General features: G+C 38.8%; 1 protein-coding gene across 13 annotated transcripts in view; it reads right to left on the bottom strand.

Moving 5' to 3' along the window:
* The window catches only part of adgrb1a (adhesion G protein-coupled receptor B1a), a 563,161-nt gene that overhangs the window by 1,603 nt on the left and 542,248 nt on the right, over positions 1 to 19,310 (bottom strand). For 9 of the 13 annotated variants that reach the window (XM_072569963.1, XM_072569956.1, XM_072569967.1 and 6 more), the window contains 4 exons: positions 18,182 to 18,253; positions 11,309 to 11,344; positions 11,100 to 11,204; positions 1,043 to 1,096 (listed from right to left, as the gene is read on the bottom strand). In XM_072569963.1, coding sequence (XP_072426064.1) covers positions 1,043 to 1,096; positions 11,100 to 11,204; positions 11,309 to 11,344; positions 18,182 to 18,253 — 267 coding nt within the window. The remainder of the gene's footprint in view (positions 1 to 1,042; positions 1,097 to 11,099; positions 11,205 to 11,308; positions 11,345 to 18,181; positions 18,254 to 19,310) is intronic. The other 4 variants (XM_072569965.1, XM_072569970.1, XM_072569962.1 and 1 more) reach the window with 3 other exon arrangements.

Below are 19,310 nucleotides of genomic sequence, written 5' to 3'. Positions count from 1 at the left end.
CAAGCCTGCATATTTTGTAACTTCGAGCAAAGTCTCTCTAGGAATTGAAATTAAGGTTCTGTATACTGGGAACTGAGCAAGTCTTACGCAAAAGCAAAGTACTGAAGATGCTGCAAATAAGGACAAAGAAAAAAAGCTAGTGAATCTGAGGAACGGAGTTAACCTTTCAGCTCAATGACCTAATGAGATATTCTGATGAGAGGTCATCAAGCCTTAACGTTAAAAGCTAAGGAAGGTTTATTCATCTTGCAACCTCAGTTTCAAGAGCACCCAACCTCTAGCCTGCCCTGTACCCCATACTATAGTAATAAGCTGAAATAATAGCTCAATTCAGAAACCACAAAACATCATTTGATTTTGTACAGTTTGTCATTCAGAGAAGCTGCCACTGGATCTTCTGAAATTAGGTCAAGAAAAGCTGACTGGACATTGAAAGAAAAATACAGGTAATCATAAATTTTGTATAAAATTTCCCCTTTTATATACACCTTAGCAAGCTAAGGGAGAAACTGTATCCTGTATTTAATTCAGGGTATAACCTTCAATATTCATTGAATTATCTAATACCATCCACGAAAAGCAATTGGTCAGTGAAAAATAAAGCAAGCTGTAAGATTAGTATATTTTCAATAAATTTCACTTTAATACCTTTCTGGATCAGGTAACCAGTTCATGAAATTTTGTCAGTAAACTAAACTGGGTTGACTATAATTATACAATATTTCTGTGCAATTGACAAAAATGGAAAAGATCACAGAAGTTAAGCTGTTACGGGAACAAGCGTAGACCAGAGACCCATAAGCAAGCATCAGTGAAGTTTAGCTGTCTGTCACAATCTCTGGCAGATGAATCTTTCCATACAAGCTGTTCCCTCTGCACATTGTCTTCAACACACAGTGTTTAGTGCTGTGAAGTCATTTGAGTTCCAGGATTCCCATTGAGAAACCTCTGCAGTTACCAGGCCATTCCGTTGTTCAATGTGCCAAAAGCGACCTGCATACAGTGAACTGTTAGGAATTCAGTTAGAAAGCACCGTACTTACACTGAGATTGGTTTTATCACTTCCTGCTGATGAAACACTCCATCGTTTCACTGCCTAGTAATAAAGAAAACAATTCTAAAAACTAAAAGTGCAGTGCAGTATTGAAAGGCAATAGTACTGTATCAACAATAAGCACCTAAACTAAAACAAAATCTATCTGAGGAGCAATATCAATGGCTACCTGCCAAACTGTGTTGGGGTTGGGGCAGGGGTGAGGATGGGGTATGGGGATAAATAGGGAGGGGTGCCAGATATGGAGAAGGGTCAGCAAAAACAATAATTTGCAAAAAATATCTACTGTAGCTCTTCAAACTCCACATTTTGGATTTGATCTCATCTTTGCACTGGTGTTCTTGCATGTTGTTTGTGAAGATTAACAAGGCTCAAGCGACCAGTGTCACTGTGTGTTCCTCCTGAGCTTGGGCAGTAAGTTAGAAATTCTCAGTAGTGCTGTCCTTCCACATTTACTGATTAGAATATAATGAAAAACTTTTCCAGTGTAACATATTAAGATGGTACATGAATTGTTGATGGAAATATAAAATTATATATTAATTGCAATACTGTATTTGCTTTTCACTATTAGTCTTCTTTCCTCTATCATGCTAGGAATACAAAGCAGAAAATGTTAACAATGCAATTCATTGCTTTACCGGGTCAATTTTGAATTGCTCTTATAAACAGAGAATTTTCTTTTACCACTGTGTGACAAAACAAAGATCGTCAGCTATACTACACTGATGACAAAATTATTGGTTGAAGTAATTCAGAGAACAATGATAATGCCCATTTGATGAATGGAGAATGTGATATAATTCACTGCCATAATCTGATGCAGCAAATGTCTGCTAGCAGCCTGAGCTAAAATTCAAATTCGCCCAGAATTGAAAAGGTCTGGTAAAATCAAACTTGATCAAGATACTGTCAATAAAACCTACATACTTCTAATTTTTAAAAACTTTTAGGGTCATAGAGTCATAAAGATGTCCAGCATGAAAACAGATCCTTCGGTCAGATTTGTCCATGCCAACCAGATATCCTAAATTAATCTAGTCTCATTTGCCAGCATTTGGCCCATATCTCTCGAAACTCTTTCTATTCACATACCCATCCAGATGCCTTCTAAATGTTGCAATTGTACCAGCTTCCACCACTTCATGTAGCAGCTCATTCCATACACACACCCATTTGCATGAAACAGCTGCGTCTCCTGTGCCTTTTAAATCTTTTCCCTCTCACGTTAAACAAAACTCTTGATCTCCCAAAACAGAATCCCATACAAAAATGGTTCTATCATACAACTGTATCTACACAAATTTCTATATGGATAAAACTGATCCTCTTTTTGGTTGTACAGACCTAACGAATTCTGGCTGTATTACAAATTAAAGATTTGTGCTGAGTTGACCAGGAACAAAACACAAAACCTTCGGAAGCATCTCAAGTTAAGAAGTGACAGAATGCACCTTAAGTTTGGATTTCAGCTCAGAGTCGCTGGCTCAATTGGCTGAATAGCCTCCTTCTAGTCTTTACTTGTCTAAAATTCCATGAAAAGGCATTGGCAGTTAGGAATAAAGATTTCAAACTGTGGTCAGACTTAGGATAATGCAATAGCAAGGTTAGATTATTTGGAGACAGATAGGAAGATAAAGAGAGAAAAGTACATAAAGACATATTAGTATCATTTTTGAACATGTAAAGAAAAGGTGTTAATTATTTGTTCATTTGTACAGGCAGTTATTAATGAAACAAATAAAATGGAGTAGAGAGGTGCTGCAAATATATATGTTGACAGTTCTTGTTGTATTGTATTGTTCTACACATCTAAGTTCCTAAATTTTCAAACACTGTTAGTTTAAACACAACAATGCAGCAAATGGCCCAGTGAAGACAATTCAATAACCTTAACTCAATGATTTGCATGTTTCAAACAGAAATCCTGTTGTATTATTTTAGTGAACCTTGACTGCATATTAATTTTCCATGTAGATTGAGGACTACACTCAACGGTTGTAATTGTCCTCTCCCTGAAGATGGTCACTTAATGGCTTCAATTTGACACCTCCCCAATTATTTGCCACCCTAGCAGGTGGGAACTGGTTGGGTTCTCAACTGAGAATCCAGGGCAACAGGGGCGAGGAGGTCATTGAGGAGAATCAGAAGACGTATTGTCCTTGTGGACAAGGGCACTGGTATCAGGAAGAAGAGGGAAAGGATGTGAAGGTCAAGTTTAACGGTGAGCCCCAGAGCCTAAATTTCTATTCATCTGCCAGAATCCCTTGATCTAACCATCACCACCTTCTCAAGAATGCTTAGAGATGGACAACAAATCCTGATCTGGAGAGAGATACTCAGCATTAAAAAAACAACAAAAATTAAATGTAGTTGCTTGCCACGTACTAGCTCAGACATTCTCATCTCAAGGAAAGTTAGATGACATCAGTGAGGATGGGGTAAATCATGAGGAAAGTTTGCGACAAAAGCGCAAAGTTCACATTTGGTACCTAGAAATATATACAGATTATATTTACATGTTCACTGCTCTGTTAACAATCTGGGCCAATGTTACAGAAATACATTTTCTTCACTGGAGAAGTTTTCTGATGTATTGCACATGTCCAGTAGCAGTGATTATAATTGGAGAAGCAATTGATAAAACAATGCTAGCTTTGTAGTCCAAACTATGCCTGTGACACCATTTACACTTGAATAACACCCCACATGAAAAGACCTGAAAGCTGCGAGACGAGACAGGAATAGTCATAGAGAAGTTTCATAGAAGTGGATGGGGACACCATCCATCTGCACATGATCGCTGAAGTAAACAAAACACTGACAAAATGTTGACACTTGAACCCCATCCAGCAAGGATTAGGGGATTAGGATGTGGAAATTCTCAAAGACTTTCTTTCACTTCCAAGTCTGCAGTGCTGCACTTAAAATTGGGTTGGTATTTGTTGGGCTCAGTCGGATCACATTAGGCCATGAAGTTTGAGAATTAAGCTTCATGTTAGGCCGTGAGCACTTAATCTATAGGGATAGCACTGTACAAGTGGAAGTGTTGTCTTTCACATGGATACAGGAACTCTGCCACAAGAAATTCTGGAGCATGAGAGGCATGAGTGCATGGAGCTTCTTTCGTACTCTTGTCTTTATCCTTCAACAGATACCAAGAAGAAAAAAAAAATGGTTAATTTACCTCATTTGCTGTTCAACAGACTTTGATCAATCTAAATTTCTGCAGCATTTACTGACTAGACTACAATGATGGCCAGTCAATAATAATTCAGTGGCTGTGAAGAGCTTTTGAATGTGCAACACAAATGCAGGTTTGTTTTTATTAGACACTGGCACTTCAGATGACTGAAAATGTGGGACTTGCAGATGGGAATAGTTTTCAAGAAAACCTTAACTCTTCTCTTTAGAGTTGGAGGTGCTTTCCAGATAGATACTCAAGCAATATATTAACTCTGTGAATGAAATTTTGTTTTTATTGTTTAATAAGTTTACATCTGATGAGGTGATTAGAATTATAGAATGGTTGCAGTGTCAAAATAGGAGCAAGTGAGGACTGCAGATGCTGGAGATCAGAGTCGAGAGTGGGGTGCTGGTAAAGCACAGCAGGTCAGGTAGCATCTGAGGAGCAGGAGAATCCATATTTCGGGCAAGAGCCCTTCATCAGGAATCAACAACAGCCTGCTGCCCTTGTGCCAACTCTCTGTGAGAGCAACTCAGCAAATTCCAAACTCATACCCTTTCCTTGTAATCCTGTAATTGTTTTATTTGCTTTATGCTTATCAATTCCTCTTTGAAAGTTATGATTGAATCTTCTTTGACTGCACTGTCAGACAGAGCATTTCAGACCCAAACTAGTTGCTGCACAAGTTATTCCTCATGTCATCATTAATTCTTTTTGCCAATCACCTGAAAGTAGTGCCCACTGGTTCTTCGGCCAATGCGAAGAGTTTCTTCCAATCTACTCTACTTAGATGTTTCATAATTTTGAAACCTATATCAAAACTTCTGATGATGAAGAGATGAGGAGGAATTTCCTCTCTGTTGTGAAGGTTGAGAGTCTTTGGAACTCTTTGCCACAGAGAGTTGTGGGGGCAAAGTCCTTATGTATGTTTAAGGGTGAGATAGATAGATTCCTGGTACGTAGGAGAACCAAGGGTTACAAGGGGAAAATGCAGGAAAGTAGATGTCAGGGATGCTGGATCAACCATAATCCTTTTGAAGGCTTGAGAGGTGAACAGAGGAACTGTTCCTCTGTTCATCTCTCAAGCCTTCAATAGGATTATGGTTGATCCAACATTCCTGACATCTATTTTCCTGCATTTGCCGATGTCTTATGGTCTCCTCTCCATCTTTTCTTCTCAAGGGAAAACAACTCCAGCTTCTCCAAACTATCATTGTAACTGAAGTCCCTCAATGTTGGAACAATTCTTGTCAATCTTTTCCTCAACTTTCACAACATATCTGAAGGGTGGTGCTCAGAATTAGACACAATACTCCAAATGAAGCTGAGCCAGCATTTAATGAAGGCTCATTGTAGATTTGTTTTTTTTTGTATTTCTATTTATGGAGTCCTGTGTGCCTTTTAACTACTGTTTCAACATGCCTCCAAACTTCAATCATGTGTGCACAAATTGGTTTGCACTGCTGCCTCACAGCGCCAGGGACTTGGGTTCCACTCCAGCCTCAGGCAACTGTCTGTGTGGGGTTTGCACATCCTCCCAGTGTCTGAATGGGTTCCTCTGGGTGTCCTCTGGGTGTTCTGGTTTCCTCCCACAGTCCAAAGATGTGCAGGTTCTAAGAATTGGCCATTCTAAATTACCCCATGGTGTCCAGGGACATGCAGGCTAGATGCGTTAGCTATGGGAAATGCACAGTTGTATGGAAAGGATAGGTCTGGATTGGATGCTCTTCGGATGGTCAGCGTGGATTTAATGGGATGAATACCCTGCTTCCACACTGCAGGGATTCTAGAATTCTTAGAGATTCCCAGGTACGATAGATGGTACTTCCAAAAAGATGTGGAGATTTTACAGAGGGTACTGAAACACTTTACCAAGATGTTGTCTGGTTTTGAGGGTATAAACTATGATGAGAGATTAGACAAACTTGGTTTGTTTTCACTTGAGTGTTGAAGGATGAAGGGCGGCGTGAAGGATGTTTACACAATTATGATGGGCATGGATAGAATGGGCAGTTGGAGACTTTTTAACCAGAGTAGAAATGCCAATGACTAGAAGACAAAGGTTTAAAGTAAAAAGGGATAAGCTTAAAGGATATGTGAGAGTTAAGTGTCTGGAATGTGCCGTGATGGAGGAGGTGGTGGAGGTGGATACAATATCAACGTATAAGAGGCATCTTGATAGATGAACTGGTGGAGAATAGAGGATACTGACTGGGTGTACAGACTACAGGCGTCATGTGTCAGCACATTCTTGGTGTGTTGAAGGGCCTGTTGCTGTGTGAACTGCTCTTTGATCTTTCTCTCTGTTCTTGCACCCCTTTAGAATTACACGCCATAGATCGCTGCTCCTCATTCTCCAATCATGCTTCTTTGTGATAAATGTCAGCTGTGATTCATTTGGCCAATCCAGCAGCACATATCCTTTTGAAGTTATCACTATTTCACACATTATTCACAATACTTCAAAGTTTTGCATTGTCTGCAGATTTAAATTGTACCCTGTACACCCTACATATTAATATCACTGCAAAATGACAGTTTCCAGCCAACTTCTCTCTGACATGTAAAACATTAAATATCTGAGCTTTTCTTACAAACTGCCATTGAAAATATATATTAGAACAGAAATGCTCTCTTTCACTTCTTCAACTGTTGAACACCAGAAAGTATTCAGCTTTAGTATTACTCCTCTTGGTGTAAAGATTGCAATGATACAAAAAGAAATGGCAAGTAACAAAGCACATTAAACAGATACTTACAATCTTCGATTCTCAAAGGCCAGATATGTTTCATTCTACTTTTCAGAAATATTTAAACTTAATTGTCCAAAGGGAGTCGCTGAAATGTCTCGATCAGGATTCTAAAATTTCCAGTTAGATTTAAGATGCTGGAATGGTGGACTAGATCGTTGGTTCAGACGAGGGGTCAGAGGAGTGGGCTGGAGGTGAAGAGTGTTACACAGTGACACTTACTTTTTCTTTTTAAATTAGAGGTTGCCAAGATGGGAAAAAACAATTGCAATATTCAGTTAAAAGGAGAGATATGGTAGGTGCAGGTAAATGCTTCCTCAAGTTGCCGAATATAGAACATTGGGGCGCAATTTAAAAATAAGATGGACTGAGATACCATGAATGTTTTCTCATTAACAGGGTGCAGAATCTTTGGAATTCTTTACCACATAGGGCTATGGAAACTTTGATCATGTTTAAAGTAGAGATTGATAGATTTCAGATTCCCAATGACATAAAAGATTATGGGGATGTGTGGGTAATGGCATTTAGGTATTCAAACTTTATTATATTAAATAATAGAGCAGGCCTGAAATGCAAAATGGCCTACCCCTGTTTTTATATTCCCAACAATAAATATCTTATTAATTTGGCATGGGGTACAATGTAATGGCCCCTCACACGTCACAATGCACTTCTGTAAGAGGGAACCAGTGTAGGTCCATGAGGTCATGCAGTGATGAAGTTGGGGGCTAGGGTGTGGAATTTGGATCAGGGATTGACAACAACAGCTTCAGTCTTGACAATATTTAATAAGAGGAGATTTCTGTTCATCCATTACTAATGTCAGATAAGCAGTTTAATAATTCAATATCAGAGGAGCTGAGAGAGCTGGTGGTGAAGTAGAGCTGTGTGTCATCAGTGAGTATACGAAAACTGAAACTATCCCTTTGGATAATGTTGCGAAGGGGCAGCTTGTCCATGAGAAATAGGAGGATTATCATCTTATTGACGAGGACATCCAGGTCGCTCTGTGTCCACACTTAAAAACTTCTCACCATTTTAGAAATTCTCTGCAGAGCTGTGCTTTATACAAAAGTGAATAACCTCACATTTTCCCATAATATTCCAACTACTACGTTTTTGCCTCCAAAAGAGTAAAACAAAATGACCAGGTAGTTCTGTTTATTGAGGAATAAATGATTCATTCGTATTCTGAACACCTCTGATCTTCTTCAAATATTACAATGCAAATGTTTACATCCACTTGATCAATCGCTCATAGATGTCATCGCTAAAACTGCTGGACCACTTATGTAGAGCAGTGAAATATTGGGCAAAATCTAGCAAAAATCCTGGGGGTGTGAAACAAGGAGGGCATGGTATAGAAGGCAAAATGTCAACTTCTTGATGGCAGGAGGCAAAGTTGGGAAGTAAATCGGCAGTGGATCATGGTTTCTGTGTCAGGTTGCAGCAGCCTATTTTATCAGAACAGTACGCACTCTCTTGGTCACTAAATCAAAATGTACCTCAACAAAGTCAGCATCAAACAAGAAACACGTTCCTCCAATTCATGATTGTTTAAAAGATAGTGTGGTCTTCCTGCAGAGATTAGAAGCTGCTTTTCTTGCAAGGGTGAATTTAGCTGGACTCAGGCAGATGAGGCTGAGCTTTCATTTAGCTTATGTGGGTAGTTGTCCAAGGAGGTAAGTCAGTTTATAACAACCCTAAGGAGGGTCTTGGGGGTAGAAAGGATGAATCTAGGTGACAGGGAGATAGTCAATCTCTGACAAGAGCTGCAACGTGCCTGATTGAGGGGGGAATCAATCAATCACGATTGAAGGCAGATCAAAGGTGATGGTGGGAGAGTTGAGAGTACCGAGAGCAATGGCATTAGATGGACGATTGAGGATGGCAGATGATAGGTTGACTGGGACATGTTAGGGCTGGGCCTTCGCTGGTGGGAAAACAGCCCATCAAGTATGATGATGGGTTGCTGGAACATCACTGAAGGTCGGGTTTGCAAGATGGCAGACAGTAATAGAGGGAAGGTGACTGAGGGACAGGATAGGGTGATGGGTGGCTGTTAGCCTGGGTGTGTAATAGCAGTGACAGCTTGAAATCTTCTTGTCTTACGGTCAGAAGGATGCTGCTGACTTGAACAGGAAAGGTGCCTTCCCGAGTGCTCTTTCTTTATGGGAGCTGAAACCTTCAACCAACTGTGAAGTACACTGGACTGAGCTATGTCCTGCTCGACCACGCTACACAAATGGCTAACTCCCTCAATGCCACAGAACTAATTGGCCAGCCCGTGTGGGACTTTGTGCAGTTGCCCCCATCTCTAAGCAGAAATCCCATTCACTTCCCATCCTGCCGGCACTGTAACACTATTTCACCCTGACAACATTGATGATGCATTAAAAACTCTGCCTTGGTGATTGAACCCATGAACCTCTGATTCTGAAGAATGAATGCTACCACTGAGCGAAAACTGACATGTCCATTTTACTCTGAGAACATGCTCAGCAGGGAATTAAACACTTTGTTTTCACATCAGCTCATAACTGCCAACAGAACCAACATATTCTATTTACAACACACAGCTCACCTACTAGGCCTGCGGTCAAAGAAAGACCGCCAGCATTCTCAAAGATCCATCCCACCCTGGCAATGCTATTCTACAACCACTACCATCGGGGAGCAGGCACAGAAACCGAACAAATGCACCAGCTGGTTTCGAAACAGTTTGTACCCTACTGTTATTAGAATACTGAATGGACTTACAAACTCTCAGCATTCGCCTGTACCTATGTTTTGTTTTTTGCCACTGTTTACCTATTATTTACTTAACAATGCTATTTAACTCTGTGATCTGCCTGTATTGCTCACAAAGCAAAGCTTTTCACTGTGCCTCAGTACACGAGGCAATAAATTCAATTCAATTCAGCTACTAATTGCTATGTTTGGAGAACACTGTCAGCAAAGTCATAAATATAGACAAGTTTCCCTTTCTCTCTAGTCAAATTGATCTGACCGCCTGAATGACTTTTTAGTTGCTCATAATTTTCTTCATTAATAAACTACTTCATACTACCCCTGTAGGGTACTTATTTGTGTGGATTATTCTCTACTGATCTATGACATGAGTCTTAATATTGTGGCTCAAGAAACTACATTCAATTGCCTTTTGCTGTCAGTCATTTTCCATTCTTATGTAAGGTTGACTTAAAAAAAAGTCTTGCTTTTATATAGCACTTTTGACGATCTCCATATGTCTCAAGACATTTTACAGGCAATTAAGCAATTTATTTGATGTGCAGTCATTGCCGTAGTGGAGGAAATGTAGCAACAGATTTACACAAAAGCGTTAACAAACCGATAGTCTGTCTTTTTATCATGTTTATTCAGGGGTAATGACAGTGGAGTTAACATTGAAATCATGTCTTGTAATCTTATACATCCACCTGAACATGTAGATGGGATCCTGGTTTGATCCTTCACCAAAACGATAGTATATCTGACAGTGCAAAGCTCCATACATAATGCATTATTATATCAATCTTGATGCAGATATCCTTGATCATCTTGTCCATACATGTTATGATACACCTCTAAAGCAAGTTGGACTTGAACTGCAGCTCCTGCAGTCTTGATGTAAGCTGACTTTAAATTGACTTTAACATTGAAATATAAAACCTGGTGATTTAAATTACAATCTACACATTAAGGTTATGACAGCTTCAAGAACCTGTGAAGTCAGTATCAGCTACCAGGGAAGGTGAAAAGAAAAAATAAAGCTTCAATTAATTCTAAAATTCAATAACACTTTTGTTGGTGATGTGTTTTCATAAACAAGTCACATGTAATCCAAGAATTCATTTGAACTAGGTCTAGTCATAGTGATTTGGGCTACTGAAGAAAAGCAAAAGGATTGTCATTCTCTACAGCTTGTTACGTTACTGAGACCAGTTAAAAGCAAGACTGTACTTTGGATTGTTTGGCCTACATGAAACTTCGAGCAACCATGTTAAAAATGAGTCACAGACATCACTGGGATGTTTTGCCTTCTGGGCCCCACACCCCCAAGATGTAACAAAGCTCTTATGGATTAGAAAAAACCCGTTCTTACTTTGCTGTCTATTGTGGGAGATTCTCTATCTTTCTCAGCGTGCTGAAGTTTCCTGTTGAGGTCCTGAAACATGTCTTGATGCCGTTTTCGTGTGTGCATTATTTTCTAGAGATAAAAATCAAGATGTCACTAAACAATGCAGGTAAGACGTAGTCGATGCAGTCAACATTTAATGAGTGAATCTAGCAGATGCAAAAGAAAGAGCTCACCTCAAAATCTAACTCAGCATATCGAGATTTTCTTCTCTAGGAATCAATAAAAAACAAAGAATTAATGGAATCTATTAAAAAGTGCACATTGGATTCTGAGGTCACTGGAAATTTGTATTTTAATATTACTTTCTTCAGTGTCAGTATGTCTTTTGTGCTCATCATCGGTTGAAAATTATGTTATAAGGAGAGTTCTGGACAGTAACTTGGTTGTTATCTATCCATCCTCTGGAACCCAGATAGCATCTCGTCCAGGCTGATAAAATTAAAGTATTTCTTATCTGCTGCCTGTTAAGGTATTATGCAAAACCAATTTCAACAGTTCTAACTCAGTTCCTCAAGGGCAGGAGCCGCACCATACAATTGCCCAAATTTAGCAATCTTGTTCAGAACTGCCAGAGGATGGCTGATGTAAGAAATTAGATTATGTTACGCTGCTGCTGCAAGAGGCACCTTAACAAGATTAGAACCGAGACATTTTGTTGGTACATAGCTTGACTTTGCATTTAATTGAATTCTGGGGAATGTTTCATGCTGACATTGAATACCTGAAATGGAGAGGCTTGAATTAACTTGCTTGACAAACACAGAAAACAAAACAGTAAAGAATTATTGAAGTTGTACTTCTTTAAAATGTGAAAACATTACACACACTTTTCATTTGTTCACAGAAACAAAACAAAAACATAAATCACTCTTAAATGACTGTTGTACCCTTTGCAGCAAGTGTCATTCTGAGTATAATGGCACTCCCATAGGAATGAAGCATTGTATAGGAACAAAGCATTGCCAAACATTTACTGATGGAGACAGTGCCCTGTAATCACATTGGGTCAAAGTACATGGACAGACATGAAAACACTACAGTATGTAAACCAGATCAAGCTTTGGACTAGGGAATAAAATGGGTCATAAGACAGCTCGGAGAAAGTGAGGATTGGAGATGCTGGAGATCAAAGTCGAGAGCGTGGTGCTGGAAAAGCACAGCAGGTCAGGCAGCAACCAAGGAGCAGGAGAATTGATGTTTTGGGCATAAGCCCTTCATTTGTAATGAAGGGCTCATGCTTATTAGACAGCTAGAATGGTTCCAAAATGGCTCCAAGGATAATGAGCAGGAATGGTTAAATATTAGTTATTTTTGTTAAGTTATTTTGCTTGAGACTGAAGTGTTACTGAATAAATACATTTCCAAATATTCATTGTTTCAAACTATAAGAAACAATCAGGCTAAATGACTTAAAGTTTGCTTGGTGATTCAGTAACTGAGATTTACTTTGAGTTCTAAGGGAAGCCTCTGGTTTTATAGCAATTTCAAACTGAGTTTGCCTGGTGCTCACTGGTCAAAGTAACACCAGCAGGTACAGAAACCTTGGAATGGAAAACAATTAATGCCCAACTTATGATGGAAGCTTTTACACTGCTGGACCGATTTTTAATCAGTAAAGGAATGTAGGGTTACAGGGAAAAGGCAGAAAGTGGAGTTGAGGATTATCAGATCAACCATGATCTAACTGAATAGTGGAACAGACTTGATGGGCAGACTATATCTTATGGAGCTTGTGTTGTTTTTAGCACACTTAGCAATTGTTGGTATGAGTGAGCTAAATGGCACTGTCACTAGCTCCAGTACAGAGAAAATGAGTGTTAAAACTGCACTTATACTTCAATTTACTCACAAAAATAGAGATTTGAGTATAATAATTGTTGTGTCCATCAAATGCACATTTTACTATTTGAACTTTTTCAATCAGGTTTCTGTTAGAGAGGATGCCTAGTGTCTGTGACGTTGATTTGCTATTCTTCCTTATCCTCCTTAGCCTTTCCATCACCTTTGACATACAGTTCGTTCTGCTGCAGCGCATGTTTCATTATTGTGAATTCACTGTAACATAATTGACGAATTGGGAACGCTGTTTCTAAAGCGTGAATGTTTAAAATGTGCATTGGCGATAACACGATTACAGCGCCAACAGTTGAAACGCTGTTTCTAAAGTGCGATTTTTCTAGAATGCTGGCTTTCACAAGAACACAACCATCACATTATAGAAGAATTACCTGTAGTTGGACATACCCATCCGCCCCTCATGTCTTGTGCTTGACATTCAGCTGTGTGGCACTGCTCCTGTTTGTTTCACCAATTTATTGGTCATAATCAGTGAATACCTTCTAAAGATCTTTCTTCTCTACCTACCATTACCTCCAGTATCTTCAAGGACCTATCCATTGTCTCGACTCGTTTCCTACCTTGACACTTTCCAAAGATATGATGTCAAGTTCCTTCTGTACATGATTCATACCTCTACCTCACCCCTATCACAATCACCAACAAGCCCTCCACTGCCATGTGGTGTTGCAGTTGCTTATCAAACTACCAAGCAGTCTTGAGTAAGATGCAATTTCCTCAAATTAAATATTGGGAAGACCAATACCATTGACTTTAGCCCTTACAAAATCTATTCCCTCCAGTCCTGAGCAATCTGTCAGTCCCCACCCAGTCCCTTCTGAATTCATTCACTTTTTTGGGTTAAACACGTCGAAGGGTGAACAAGAGTGTTTGTAAACTTAGTATCCTATTTAGTCCTGCATTGAGCTTCTCACCCAGTATTTCCCCCATAACAAAGAAGGTCTATTTCCACCTCTGTCACACTGCCCATCTCCACCCCTGTTTCAGCTTGTCTTCTGCTGTAAAAGTGATCTATTATTTTGTTACCTCTGAACACAATATTGTATCCAAAACTCTGCAGTGCAATGCTTATCTTACACTAAGTTCTATCCATCTATCACTCCTGAGCTTACTGATCTACACTGACTCCCAATCCAACAAAGCCTCAATTTTAAAATTCCAATGCATGGGTTCAAATATTTCCATGATTTTATCCATCTATACCTCTTGTCAACAACTCCAGCCCTATATTCCGAGGTGAATTGCCTTGCTAAATTGCCTATAATGATCAGGGATGTGTACGTTAAGTGTATTTGTCATGTGGGTTGTAGGGCAATGGGTTTTGATGGGATACTCTTAGGAGGGTCAGTGTGGACTTGTTGGTCTGTTTCCACACTGTAAGGATAAACTCTCTTCAACTCTGGATTCTTTTGTGTTTAGATTCCCTTAGCCTCGTCACTGGTGGTTGGATTTCCATCTGACAAAGCCATAAGAATACACTCTGGAATTACTTCTCTGAACTCCTTGCCTCTCCATCTCCCTCTCGCCATCCTATGTTTGTTCAATATTAGTTAACGTGGTAATGATTAATGTGGAACAGTCAGCAAGGATACGTAATGAATAAGTTCTACTTGAAATGTTCAGCGAATTAATTAAAATTAGTTCATTACGAGGATTTTCAAAAGATGTTTGGTAGGACTCCACTGAATCAAAACAGAAGGCTCATGCTATGAGAAGGCATGAAAATAAGCAAAATGTCTAAAGGACAGAAAACAGAGAGGAAGGATAATTTAATTTTGTTTTAAGTGACTTGAATTAGGGTATGTCACAGTTATCTGTGCTAAAACCTGTCTTGTTTTTCAATTTACCTAAACAATGGGGGCATAGGTGGAGAAATAATCAAAATAAGCTTTTGACACCAAATTCAGTGCCATGGCAAAAGACAATTTGCACGACATCCCACATTTCATGTTCTTTGGATGTCACAATAGCCAATGAATTGCTTTTGCATTGTAGAGTCATAGAGATGTACAGCATGGAAACAGACCCTTCGGTCCAACCCGTCCATGCTGACCAGATATCCCAATCCAATCTAGTCCCACCTGCCAGCACCTGGACCATATCCCTCCAAACTCTTCCTATTCATATACCCATCCAAATGCCTCTTAAATGTTGCAATTGTACCAGCCTCCACCACTTCCTCTGGCAGCTTAATCCATACACATACCACCCTCTGTGTGAAAAAGTTGCTCTATAGGTCTCTTTTATATCTTTCCCCTCTCATTCTAAACCTATGCCCTCTAGTTCTGGACTCCCCGACTCCCGGGAAAAGACTTTGTCTATTTACTCTATCCATGCCCCTCGTAATTTTGTAAACCTCTATAAAGTCACCCGTCAGCCTCCGACGCTCCAGGGAAAACAGCCCCAGACTGTTCAGCCTCTCCTTATAGCTCAAATCCTCCAACCCTGGCAACATCCTTGTAAATCTTTTCTGAACCCTTTCAAGTTTCACAACAGCTTTCCGATAGGAAGGAGACCAGAACTGCACAGAATATTCCAACAGTGGCCTAACCAATGTCCTATACAGCCGCAACATGACCTGTACTCCTGTACTCAATACTCTGACCAATAAAGGAAAGCATACCAAACACCTTCTTCACTATCCTATCTACCTGCGACTCCACTTTCAAGGATCTATGAACCTGCACTCCAAGGTCTCTTTGTTTAGCAACACTCCCTAGGACTTTGCCATTAAGTGCATAAGTCCTGCTAAGATTTGCTTTCCCAAAATGCAGCACCTCACATTTATCTGAATTAAACTCTATTTGCCACTTCTCAGCCCATTGGCCCATCTGATCAAGATCCTGTTGTAATCTGAGGTAACCCTCTTCGCTGACCACTCCACCACCAATTTTGTGTGATATCTGCAAACCTACTAACTGTACCTCTTACGCTCGCATCCAAATCATTTATGTAAATGACAAAAAGTAGAGGACCCAGCACCGATCCTTGTGGCACTCCACTGGTCACACAGCAACCAACAGAGTACACAGCAAAGTCCAAAATAAACAATAAAATGAATGGCCAGTTAATTTGATTAAGGGACAAATATTGACCAGGGTATCAAAAAAACATTTTAAAATGAAAGCAAAACACAACTGAGACTGGAAATCTGAAATACATCTAAAGTAAAGGTTTCTGAAGAAGTCATATTTGAATTGAAACATTAACTTTGCTAACCATTTCCAGTACAGTCTACTTTTAACACAAATATTCTGCCTTTCTTTTAAGTGACACAGGTCTTGATTTATCAATCCATCAAAAGATAGTAATTTCAATAATGTAGAATGACAGTGCAATACCAGCCTTAAATGTATTTGAACCCATGCCTTTCAGGCACAGAGGTCACTTCTATAAACATCTTAGCTCTCCAACTCCCTTTCTCCTTGAGACTGTCCAAGTCAATGATCAATTAAAGATCAGTAGAAGCACATTTAGCCTAATTAAAAGGTTTTGAAAATTGAGCACTGGTTTGCAGGAACAATGAGATGTTTGTGTGCAGAGATTTTGGAGCGCAAATTGAAACTGGGTATCTGAGCTTTCTATAAAGGGATCCAAATACACACAAGAATCCAAGGAAGTAGTATTGAATTTGTGCATGTAATTTGTTTTGATGTGTTTGAATTACTGCATGAGAGTTATTGGCATCCAATTACAGGAAGCATTAAACAAAAAAGTCACAAAAAGGTGCAGCAGAAATTCATTGTCAATGGAGCAGAACTCTGAGGTATTAACTTATGAAGAAAGGCTTGAAAACTGGGGAGCATGTATCAATCGATCAGAGAAGGTTAAGGAAGGACCTAGCGATGGCTTTCAAAATTAACTTTACAGACTTAAATAACTAAAATTTGTTTCAATGGCTTGGCAGATCTGTAATGTAAGGACACAAACTCTTAAGTTTTCACCAGAGATTGAAGGGAGAAGTTTTCAAAAGGTTCCCTTTCTCAAAGAAGACCTATTTGAACATGAATGTTTTTCCTACAGTGACCATTAGAAACATGCAATAATATGTAAATTCGAATAGGATGATTAATTGGAAAGGAGAAAGATATAATATTCAAGGCTAGGCCCAGTAGAATGATTAAAACTAGATGGCTCAATTTGAAGAGTCAGCACCACTAGAGGTTAAATTTATCAGCTGCAAATTCCATCATTTTAAATCTGAGATTTGTACTTGAGGACCATGGGTTTTCATTATAACAAACATATTAATATAATTATATTCATAAAAGCACTGAGACACAAAGTAGGGGATTGACAAGCTAGCCCAATATTAATGGTGTCAAAAACTGTTCAAGTACTTTTAATGGGACATTAATAGTGGCTATCTCAACAACATAAATTGTACAATGTAAGGTGGTACTCAGTGCGATTATAAATGCAACAGATTCATGCATTATAAATCTACAGGAATTCTTTGAGAAGGTCTCTTAATTATAAGATCAGAGTTGTTGAGTCCATCTAATTAATTTTCATTTTTAGAAGGCACTTGATGGAGTTTAACATATAAATGTCATTTGGGAATTTACTAACTATACTGAAAACTGGAATCGACAGCGAAAGGTAACAATAAGTGGAATAAGCTCCAACTGGATCCAGAGGGAGTGTAGTGGCAGTGACTATTTCATTACATGGCATATGTTTTAGATTCTGTTAAGTTATGCTATTAATAAATGAGATGCAGCAGGAACTCTATTGCAACTTAACATTTGGAAATGGCACCAAAATGTACAGGTAGGTAATCAGAATGATTTGTAGCCTTCAAAGACACTTTGATAAATTAAGTGAACGGGTAAAGAATGACAAATCATTTCCAATTTAGACAAGGATAAGAACATGTACATAAATATGGAACAAGATATACACGGTGGGGTGTCATTTGTCACAGGATCCATAAAACTCAAGACTAAACAGCACATTTAAGGGCAATTATCTTAATTCTGCTCCCAGTGTGAAGCAATTCCTGCTGTGATTTTGTTGCGGGAATCTTGGCTTCTCCAAAATTTTCTGCCAATCAATTTTAATGGGCAATAAATCATGTATGCTCAAATTCTCAATATGAACTTCCAGCAAAATTAGACTCCAGACTAAGAGCACAATTTCATAAAATTAGCCCTTTAGATGACTGTGCACAATTTTTGTTATCCTACCTTCAACGGTACACTGACACATTGGAGAGAGTTCAGGGAGGCGCGACTAGGATTATTCTGGGACTTAGGGCTCTAAAGATTATAAAAAAAACAAAGAACTTAGCTTATTTTTGCTGAAGCAAAGAAGGTTCAGGGGCACATAGAAACAGGTCATTCAATTTAGATTTCAATCTCAGAACTAAAGAACCGACATATAAATTAGCAAGTCTCCAACAAGAGTAGAGATTAGAAGGTATTTTCCCAACAGAGACTTTAATTAGGTGAGATGGATCTATGACAGAACAAAATCTACAGGGTCAGTAGATATGCTAAATTGACCAAGTGACCTTTTCAGACTCTAGACTTCTATTCCTTTGAGGTCTGAAGGGAAGTTCGGGGAAACTAATGTGTAGAAACCTATTCAGAATCTAAATGATTTCTCCTCGACATTTTATTACAAGTGTTAATATTGATAGCTTTATTTATGGGGATGGAGAAATAAGGAAAGTCAACATAAGGCATCCCCCACTGATTGAGAACTACATCATTTAAATTCTGTTCAAATTAACCAGTCAACCATAAATCTATAGGCAAAATGCTTCAGAACTGTCATGCAGCGAGTGACATTCAGTTTATCAGAAAATCATGAATGTACTGCTTATGATTTTCCAATTAAGACCTAACTACTGAAAAGACCTAAAGTACCATACCTTATTAGTATAGCTCATACATTTTGCTATCATACTTTATTAATATGGATGATAAATTTTACTGAAAGCATCAATACTTGCATATTTCTTATTTTCTCTCCCCTCTTCAAATATAAACCAGCATTTTGTATCTGTGTGCTATGTTTCAAATTTTATAAAAATTATTTTTGATGGCCCTTTTGATAATCTAACTTCATATCACTCAAGTGGTTATTGATCAGGTGAAGATCCAGAAAACATTTGTCAGAAATACAGTTAGTGTGACAGTGTATCTAATATCAATCCTGCCAAATATTAATATTGATGCACATCTTACCATGGGAACACTAGGTAACAATCAAGGTTAAATACCTTTGTTGATATTGACCCCACGTTCCAGATATACAAAGGCTAATTTAGAGTGTCTCAGGCTCAACAATGGCAATAGGCTCAGTTCTGGT

The sequence above is a fragment of the Chiloscyllium punctatum genome, chromosome 5 (assembly GCF_047496795.1).
Source record: "Chiloscyllium punctatum isolate Juve2018m chromosome 5, sChiPun1.3, whole genome shotgun sequence".
Lineage (NCBI taxonomy): Eukaryota > Metazoa > Chordata > Chondrichthyes > Orectolobiformes > Hemiscylliidae > Chiloscyllium > Chiloscyllium punctatum.
The sequence above is the reverse complement of the archived record's forward strand: the minus strand, read 5'-3'. Positions and strand labels throughout refer to the sequence as shown.